Source organism: Corvus brachyrhynchos, unplaced genomic scaffold, assembly GCF_000691975.1.
Source record: "Corvus brachyrhynchos isolate BGI_N302 unplaced genomic scaffold, ASM69197v1 scaffold279, whole genome shotgun sequence".
NCBI classification, from domain to species: Eukaryota; Metazoa; Chordata; class Aves; order Passeriformes; family Corvidae; genus Corvus; species Corvus brachyrhynchos.
This window is the reverse complement of record NW_008246060.1, coordinates 7,670,910-7,681,475: the sequence shown is the minus strand read 5'-3', so window position 1 is coordinate 7,681,475 and position 10,566 is coordinate 7,670,910. Positions and strand designations below refer to the sequence as shown.

At 38.8% G+C, this 10,566-nt stretch overlaps 1 protein-coding gene across 1 annotated transcript in view; it reads left to right on the top strand.

The window, feature by feature from the left end:
- The window catches only part of SH2D4B (SH2 domain containing 4B), a 60,453-nt gene that overhangs the window by 19,610 nt on the left and 30,277 nt on the right, over nt 1-10,566 (top strand). The window contains exon 4 of the mRNA XM_017746461.1: nt 4,021-4,165. Coding sequence (XP_017601950.1) covers nt 4,021-4,165 — 145 coding nt within the window. The remainder of the gene's footprint in view (nt 1-4,020; nt 4,166-10,566) is intronic.

Below are 10,566 nucleotides of genomic sequence, written 5' to 3'. Positions count from 1 at the left end.
TCCCAAAGACAGCATATTTAGAATCTAGGAATATGACAACAGCTTCTTGCTGGGGTTTGACACCCAATTCATTCTGAAAATGCCTTAGTTGGGTTATTTCAGTGGCAATTACAATAATTAAGTAATACTTCATTTTGTTTTGTGTGGCCACAGTTCAGCAATTTTTTTTCCTATGCAGTTGCCTCTTGAACAATGTTGGAAATGAGGCAGCTGTTAGTTTTGGTTGGAAACTGGGTCTTCAGATTTTCTCTATCCTACTTTTCAGTAACTGTGATATTAATTTTAAAGAAACATCTCTTCCTCAGTGACATCAGTAATGATTGTGGTGGAGCCACTGTCTTTATTCTGGATTGCTGGTAAAACCTAGCAAAGCTCAGATGTTTTCTATGGGTAAACGGGAAAATCTGAGCCACTGATGAGGGTAGCTTACATTTTTGGAATTCAAGCTATGAAGTCTCTACGATCCAGAGACAAACTTTAAGTAGATGGTCACTGAATCTATGACAAATTACTCGAGCAGAGTCTGTTCCAGCATGTGCAGTAAATGTCAGATCTCTCCCAGTCCTTAGCTTTGTTTTCCAGCTCATGGAAAACAGGATCTTTGTGAATTGGAGTGTGCTACTACCTCCTTGTATGTGTGAATAGCATGTCCTGGGACACATCCATGGCTGAAACAGCAGCTTCTGCATAAAGCATGGCTGAAATCTTGTAGCTCCTGCATAAGGCATGAGTGCATTTAGTACATTTGTCTCTGTGCAAATACATGCACAGTGAATTGATGCAAACCCTGTGTTCCTTTTGAGACACTGGTAGTAGAGAAGAAAATAATGCCTCTGCAAATGCTTTCTTTTCTGATGCAAGTGAGAGAATTTTCTCAGAAAAAGGCTGGGAAGGAGATGGACATATTTCTGCCATTACTCAGAGCTCTGTTGGCACCTGTCAGGTGGGTTTGCAGAGAAGTCTGATCTCTGAACTCGGCTGACTGTGTCAGCCTTGCTGAGAGCAGCCTGTCCTGCAGCCGGGGTCCCTGGGGTTTCCAGATTTCCTTCTTCAGAGCAGGGAGTCCCTAAGGGCTCTCAGCTGTGTGTTAGGTGGCCTGAATGGCTTCCCTGGAGTGGGTGGTTGTTGAGTGGGCTCAGGAGGTTCACTGCAGCTGTAGTGCAGCTGGCTGGCTGCAGCTTTCAGGGCCGCCAAAGACACTTCCTGCCAGCCTGAAGCACTGAGAGAATCTCAGGCATTATTTGCTTCAGAGAGGGCTATTGTAGCAAGTACATCTTGTGGGTTTTGCCCTGAGCAGGATGGTGGTCATTCAGCTGCCCTGCATCCTGTAAGACTCCCCAGAAAGGCCCCAAGAGCTGTGGCAGCCAGAAGCCCAGTTTTCCTCTGTAAGAAAATCCACTGCTCTATTTTGCCTTTTCCTCAGTGTATTTTTAAAATCTTTGTGCAGCAAAACCGAAATGCTAACCTAATCTCCTTTTGTCTGCTTTGGACTGAAACATTAGAACTTAACCATGGCTAATATTAAATATTATTTAGAGCTGCCCTTAGTAAAGATGTCAAACATGGTGAGACACCCATAGACAGAAACAAGTTTGTGGTAAATTCTCAACTGCCGGAGGACAGATAAGATCATTTAGCATGTTCAGATTCTCCAGTGGAGTTAAGGCTGGAGAGGATTACTGCTGCCTGTTGAATTGCCAGTGCAATGTTTTTTGGCAGCTTGGTATTTCTCAACAGTTTGCAACTCTGTACTGAATTGTCACCTTCCTAATTATTCTGGAAGAGCTGAAAGAGACAGGCACAGAGTACAATCTCTCTCAACTGTCAGGCAAAAGGTGGTGTTTATAGGTATTACAGCTCTTCACTCCCAGCTCTGATGTGCAGTTTTGGGTTCATGGGGAGAAGCAGACAAACTGCTTGCTGTATTCTCCCAGTGGAGTAAATTTGAAAGTTCAATTGTTATTCATTTTAAATACAAACACGTACTGTTTAGTCATACTTGACAAAAGGATGAGTGTTCTTTCCTGTGTCATCCTAGCAAGGATTGTTTCTTCTCACATGCACCTTTAAGGAGTTGAGCAATATACCTGTACACAGATCCATGCACTAATTTAATACATGGAAGTTAAAACTTTTCTTTCTGTAAAAAGGAAAATTGTGTGAAAAAGTTTTGGTGAGTTCAGAATCAAGTGCCAGTGTTAAGTTTTTGTTGTTGTCTCTTCTTTGACTTAAATCTCCTTCTCAGTTAAAAAGGTAGGATTTTCTTAGTTGGCATTGTTGCCTTCCATTAAGAACTCAAACTCTGCTTTAATTCGGGTTTTTGGTGCATGTGTGTGTGTGGGCTTTTTGTTTGTTTTTCACTAGAAATGCTTCAAAAACAGCTACATTAAAAACCAAGCCCAAATGTACCAACTCTTATGGGATTCAGGGAAACTGCTGTGAGATTGATTTTTCCCTCTTTTCTATTTTATGTTTACCTTGTGGTTTAAGATCTTGGATAGAAAACATTCTGATAACCCAGGATTACTTCTGTGTCTGTCCATCTTCCTGAAAGATAGCCTAGAGGTATTGAATTCTTTTAGGTAGCGAAGCTAAGTGAATAAATATTCTCCTCATAAGAATAAAGAACAGCTGCTCTCATATTTTTTTTGAAGAAGAGAATAGAGCCATTTACTAGCAGCTAAAATATGCAATCCCTAATTCTATAGAGATATTTAAAAAGATAATTTTTTTTTCCTGAGGAAGCTGCTGCTCTTTGAAATTAGTATTGTCTAAAAGCATTGACTTTTCAAAAATAATGAACTGTCCACTCAGCTCATGTTTTTGGGAGTCAGGAAATGACAATGGGAGGATGATTTTAGAAATAATCCAAGATACTAGCATTAGAATTGACTGAAGAACAATACTAGGCTTTTCTTTCTCAGAAGTAATAAGATCAGCCTAATGTATTGTTCAGAGAATTGTAGAATATTAAGGGTTGGACTCTTAACCTTCACCCTGGAACTTTCACAGGATTAACATCTTGCAACAATCTACTTTGGGTTTCCCTTACTTATAGTTTAGGTCAGGCAACTAGGACAGTCATTCAGGGTGATTTTATTCAGTGATTTATAAAAAAATTCTTACCTATAATTTTGTTACCCATAAGGGTATAGCGTTGGTTCCATTATAAAATTAAATACAAACTGTTCTTATTTGTAATTCAAGTTATTTCAGTAATATAATAGCACTTAATAAAGTTCAGTTTGGGGATTTTTGTGGGCTTCAATTAAACTGTATGATTCAAATCTGCTTTTTTCAAAGGGATTTGGGAAAATTCATTGGAAAACAGATACAGATTCCTACTTCTGCATTAATTGAGCTCCTGTGTTATTGATAATATGAGTGAGGCCAGCTGCAGAAGCAATCTTTATCAGATTTTCATCTCTTTTAAGGCTTTCTTGGAAGGGAACTTTTTTGGTGTGTTACTCTTAGTTACATTTTGCAAAGTGACTGTTGGGTGCTGAAGGATCTGCCTTTTCCTCCAGAATGTAGTGATCTTGATTTTTGGAAAATATTATTCCCTGTGTTGGTTATGATGGCACATTGGGACAGCTGCTAAACCAAGAACAGCAGTAAATCAGTTACTGAGTTCTAAGGCTCTGTGGAAGATGTGTGTAGTGCTTGCAGGCAGCAGTATCTTCAGTGGGGGTACACATGGACTCAAACCTGGAGGATAGCACAGGCTTTGGTGCCACGTGATAAAATGTTTTCTGTATAGTTTTCAGATCTTAGATGCTTTTTATGTTTCTCATTCCTGTGCTACCTGTGGTCTCAAAATGTACCCTCTTCAGAAATTCCTAAGAGGTGGGAAAATTCAATGATGCCTGTGGTGATAGGTGAGAAGCCCAAAGTTAGAAGAGACAGTGATTTGTCCAAAGTAATGTAGCTACTCTGTGACAGGAAGCCACTGAAGCAGTGTCTCAACTTTTGGCACATTCTTCCTTCTTAGTCACTTCTGGCTTACTTCATTTTGTCTAGAAAAGAGAAGAAGAGGAAAGACAGAAGGGTGAGGAGCTAATCAGGCAGCAGGAAGAAATCCGGGCAAAGGAGCTGTATTTGAGCCTCAAGCAAGCTCAGCAGCACAGTCAGCACAGCGACGATGACCAGGAGTGGGAAGAACAGTGTGAGTAAAATTCCCTTCCCAGCATTACTGTATTTCTGAAAGCAGGCAAAAGGACACCTGCAGAATGGAGAAGGTGTGGCCAAAAAATCTCTTCTACCTAGAGAAATACAAAGTGCTGGATTATTTTGGTGGAAACTGGCATCTTAAAATTACAAGCAGAAGTTTCTGATTTCTTTCTGAATCTGTGTCAATGCCTTATAGAAAATTTTTCATGTACGATGACTGGGATCATTAAATTTTGTCTAATGTACTTAATTAACAGTTTTGGCTTAGTAATAATAATTCAGGACACAGTTATTTTGACAGCTTGTCCTCAGCTATCTCTGAAGAGATAAAATCTGTCTTCATCAGTATTTTAATTGCTTCCATATGGTAGTGGGGTGAAGCTATGATATCAGTGATGAAACTCACTTCATTCCAAAAGATTACAGTAAATCATACTTAGATTGTTGCTCTAAAAAAAACCACCTGATGATGATGATCTTACTCTATGGAAGTGCTGTTCCTTTTTAGATAGCCTGAAATTCTTTATTAACATCATAATTGTGATTAATTTCAATTTTTTCAGTGATTTTTAAAAGCTATAAGGAGCAGAACAACTATTTTATTATATAGATGTATACGTTTATACTGTAGATAAGTAAAGGTCCACATTATGAATAAATTTCAAAATATACTTTGAGTTTATTTTATGGTTTTAGTCATCACTTCATTAATTCCTGAGGACTAATTACTGAAGTGCTATTACCTGGAATGGATTTGATAATGAATCATTCTGTAGAAGATGAATTAAGTCTATATGATACACTGTGCCATTTTCCAAGCTCATACCAGGGTATGTTAATTTTGATCAATAAAACCTCTGTACATTACACTGTCAATAAAGATAAGGTAATTATTTCCTGGAGAATTATCTAAATCGAGGTATACATGCTCATATTGAAAGAAAAATTTAATTTCTGTATTTTGGGTATGTAACAGCAGAATGAGGAAAAAGTAGCCCTTTAGTTTTGCAGAAAATAAGCATCAGCTGATAACCTAGCATAGAGGATGGTATTATGTACTTTAGGATTTCTTTGATGATATATAAGGAGAGAAAATGTTGTTAAATGAAAAATATGAATCCAGCTTACCTTTACACTGAAATTGGCAATAAAACAAAATACTGCAAACGCTACTAAAACCAGGTATCATTTTCTTACTGTTGCATTAATGAGGTAACTGATGTTTTAAATTGTTCTTCTGTTTTCTTGAGGAATGCTGTTTGTGCAGGGATAGACATCAAAAATGCTATAGGATGATTATGGGAGAAGGGAGAGAGAGAAAGGAATAAGCTATGAAATGTTTTGACCATGGGTTCTGTAATGGCATTTTTAGTCAGTCAAAACAGTTGTGGCTGCATCACATGCTGGTGGGGATAGTCTGCCACCAGCACTTTTTTCCTGTGAAGCCTTGGGGTATTCTGTAGGCTCTGAAGGAATTCTATCACCTCCAGTCTGTACGCCTCATTAGCTGCAGGCCTGTCCCCTTGCCCAAAGGGTGACCAAGAGCAGCCCAGGTGACCCCGAGTTGCTGAGCCTGGTCGCCAGCAGCAGCGCTGCTGAGGCACAGCAAAAGCTCAGCACCTTCTCTCGCTGCTGCGTTTGCAGCCCGCTGTAAATTCTGTGCTGCCAGAGTTATGCTGTTAGCAGTAATTGATTTAGCATTAAACTAACTGCAGACTAATGACTAGAGTGTATCATATCCTTGTTTATCCTCTTATGCTTATCTCAGTGTCTCAATTTATGTCCGTTGGTTTGAGGGCTCAGAACTGTGCTCCATTAGCAAATGGGTGTGACTACTGAAGATAGGAAGATGCAGTGTTTAGTGCCTTATCTGAGATCAGTTGCTGGCTGGTTTGGACTATGCTATCAACTTTGCACTGAGTTTCCTCAGGCATATTAACATCTTCCATTTCCTTAACTTTACTGCAGAAGCCAAAATGTGCAGCAGATAGTAACAAATATTTGGAAGTGGGAACATCTGAAGTTGCCATGGAATTAATTGGTACCTCAGGTTCACCAGATTTTTCATTTTTTATTTCAGTTCCAGATTTTTTTTTTTCTTTTTATGGTAATACTTCCATTTTGTCTGCAAGTATTCCTATGGGGCACTGAGAGGAAATTTAGTAAAGTTAGGCAAACCTATCCACTAGTCAGCTTTTCTAAGTAATAAATAAATGCATAAGAGAATTACAAGAAGATTAAATATTTACATTTTTTGCCACTACACACCTCCAGTGCAGATAATATTGCCCATTAGGAACAAGTCCAGGCTCCTTTGAGTGTTACCTCCTTGAAGTGAGCCCTGTTCCATGGAGCTGGGGGTCAGTGCTGCAGGGGAACTGTAGTGCTAGAGCAGGTATTGGGGAGAGAAATGTAGCCAATGATATTGATGACACTACTAATTCCTTTATTAGATGGAATTCAGAATGTGATGAGGATTCATCTCTCCTCCTCACATTATCCCTCAATTGCCAAGGCAATAAGCAAAGTGGTGCTAATATTAGGTTCTGTTGTTTGGTTCAGTTTGCCTCTGCTGTTTGCCAAAGAACAATAATGGCCCATAGAACTGCTGTGTTAATTGAAATACATGATTTTAGGGCTTTTCAGTATACTAAATAACAAATGTAGGATAACTTGGGAAATCAGTGCTAAAAGGGAAAAATGACATTGTAAGAGCAATTTTGCACTTTGATTTCATATAACAGATATATATTGGGGTATTTTAGAGGCCAGGTGTAAATTGGTAAGTGCAGCAGGGATATTGGTTGGCAAGTGAAAAGATGAATAGTGGAAAAGACTGACTGAGAGGGTCTACTGTTCAAAACACTTATTTTTTGAAACTGAGAAATGAGAACTAAAACTAAGCTTGTATAGCAGAGGGTACATATTCTGGTTAGTTTGGGACTTTTCTGTGTGCTGTCCCATTTTTCAGGTTTCTAGTGTATTTAAGTGTGGCCTCTCTCTGTGAAAGCAAAAAAAGAATTTGTGAAACATGATAGGAAAAGCTGTAGAATGAATATTCATCTGATTGAATATTGCAAAAGGCATTCTGTTAATACACTTGCAAACCCCTGCAAACCGCATCAGGCAGGGAAGTGCTCAGATACCATCTCACCAGCTTCATTCATCTCCTGAAAAAAATTATTCCAGTAAAAATGTAGACAGAGATGAGTGAGTTGATCTATTCTTATGTCTTTCCCTGAGCACTGACTTTTGGTCTCTCTTGGAAGAAGGATACCAGGCTGATTCCTTATAACTTCTTTTATATTGTTATATTTTTATGTTCTTCTACAAATGTGTCTACGAATTTATTTTTGCCTGACTTTTAAAGGAATTCATTTGATATTTATCTTCCCCAAAAATTCAAGTGAGTTTACTGGCAGGAGCATTGATAAAATGCTGAATTTCAAAGTGAGTGGTCCCCAGTTAGCTATGCATTAACTAAGCAAGTGCTCAACCTTAAGTAGGTGCCCCCTGAACTCCAATAGGTCTCACAGTGCACTGTTGAATAGGAGTGGGATTATTCACGTGCTTTCAGACAAGATTGCTGAGCAGAAGCCACATTGCAGAGTATTTGTGGGAAGTTTTATTTTCCAAATAGGAAAGGGAGAAAAACACTGCGTGATTTGTATATGCACTCAGAAAATCTGAAGATTGAATTTTATCTATCAGGTAGTCATTGTAAATAGCTCATAAACAAGCTTCCAAGGATTTTTAAGAATGGGAAAGCTAAAACAAAATAATTTAAAAATTACAATGCATATTCATGGCATATGTTTGGGTTTTCTCCTGCTTTCACATATCTGACTGTAAATTAAAGCTCTTCAAAAGCACAAAATAGATTATAGAAAATGGAGAGTTCCTAGTCTTTCACAAATGATTTGATCAAGTTCAGCTGCAGCACAGTATGAATTAATCCACATCTATATCAAAAGATTTGGTATTAGAACTTTGCTAACAGGGATTTCCCAATTCTAAGAAAATATAGAAAGTAGTCTTGCAAAAGGCAGCTTAGGTGAGAATAGAGAAAGAATAGATTCTCATAAACTGTTCAGGGAAAATAAGGGGAACTCAAGCTGACCCCTCTAGGATCCAAAGAGCCCCTGCACACCCAGTTCTGTGGGTTGCTCTTTAGTTTGTTCACACTGCAGGGCACAGTGACATGTCTGAGCTGGCTTCAACTATTCATTTCCAGCGATGACAACTGGATAATGATGGCAGCATGCACCTGTCTTGGATGTATTTACCAGTTTTCCAGGAAGGTTTGGTTGCCCAGTTTTGGCCTGCTGTGCTGAGGCTCCAGTCACAGTGGTACACGCCTCTCTGAGCAGCTCAGGCATTTCTACACAAGCTCCAGTTTCCATGAGGACAGAATTTTTCTTCATTTTATAAGCACTGGAGGATGTACCTGTTGTTGGTATCACCAACACCAGAAGAGAAAACTGGTCTTGGAGCTGATCTTACAGGACCTGGCTGCACTGTAGATCTTTCATGAGCTTGACAAATTCCTCATTTCCCTATCTTGTCAGTCCTTACATTATTCCATAAAATAAAAGAAAGGTGTAAGAGTATGTAAATTATTATTTGTAGTAATTCTTTATGCTAGATATATGGATCTGTTATGGTGATTCAGAGCTTTTAGGGTTTTTTCCCAGATATCTAATCTCCCTACTGAGGATATTGACTGACTACACTACTCATGTTTTTCACAGGGGTCGTGCCAAAAGTAAATTTACTGTTAAAGGACAGCCAGCTAAGAAAAATAATCTGTTTCTTCTTAAGACAGTACTAGAATTCCTGACTACTTTTGCTTTCTTATTACCAGAAAGGCTACAATGTGTCTCAAAATACAAGTAATGTAGAATTTTGGCTTCTTCTATCTTAAAATATTTGTGCTAGACTTGATCCAGACATAAAGTTCTTCTTCCTAGTGAGATGGGTTCAAAGCCACAGAGGGAAATATGAATAGTCATGAAATTCTATTGTAAGAAAAACCTGCTACTGAAATACATCCAGATTTACCTCCAGACTCTGAGTGACTTTCTCAAGATAGATCAATTTGTGGGAAGTGTGAGTGTGGGAGGATGGTTCATGTGGTATATATCATTTTGTCTGGGGTGTAGTGGAAAACCTTTCTGTAGATTCCTGACTGAGACTGCTTTATCCCCAATACTATTTCCAGTCACCAAACATGGTTATTGATGCCGGTGACTTTGATTATTTGCCCACAAAGCCCCTTGACCAGTCAGAGATTAAAAGAAATTTAGGGTAACATAGGAACGCAGGTCCACAGTTGAAGCTGTGCTAGACAACTTTACAGGTAGAGAGGAAAGAGAGGGATGTATTTGGGAGTAACTATACGGAATGGGATAGGGAGAAAATCAGGACTCCAGTAATGAGAAAAAAATGGATTAAGAGATCCTGTGCATCTCTATGGTCAATGATACAATTCTTCAGATACCTCCGCTGGGAAATTTCAATAAAAATTCTTCATAATGTGAAAGAGATGATTCTGTATATAAAATCTCGATATCTCTATGCAGCCTTCCCTATCCTTATGTGTGTACAGACACATATACACATGTGTGGGTATGCAGATAAATGTAAACACACACACACATACCTGTGTATGTATTCATAGGGAAGCCTGCATGTCACACACACTTTCAAAAGGTTTTCTGAATGTTGATATTTAACAGTTGCAAACTATGCTGCCTCACCCCATACTTTGCTGATAAGAAGTCCTAAAGTTTGATAGTTTGGGAAAATGTAGTCTGGGTCACTGAATTCTGATGGTACAGATTTGTTGGCTAGCAAAAATACAATAGGAATGTCTATTGAAAGGAGTGATGGAAGTGGGGCGTGAAGATACCCTGCCTTTTTCATTGCCAGGCAGCGTGTACATCAGTAGAAAAGAGTCCCAGCAAGCTCCAGGCAGTCTGCCCTCAATCTGAATATTGTGATTGTGACAAACAGTTGTGGGTTTCTAGATGTCTTGCAAAGCTGCATTGCACTCATCTTCCTTGCAGTCTCTCCTTGTGCTGCAAAAACAAAGTTCACGTTTAAAGTGACCATTACTGAGTGGCTTTATAAGGGATAAATCACACAAATACTCGAGCCATTGAAGCAGTATATGTAAATGACATTATCTACCCTTAAAAATAACGATCTGGGGGATCAATAGTGAAGTCTGTTACTTGTGTTTCCTGTGCTGTACATTTGTTTGTTACTATGTTTAGCCAAAACTGCAGGGTATGTAGTTAAGTGAAACTGAAATCCTGCCAGTTGTATGCATATGAAGCATCTCGTTTATTATGCTATCTTGATGAGCTTTTAGTCCTTCATATCTTTCGACTT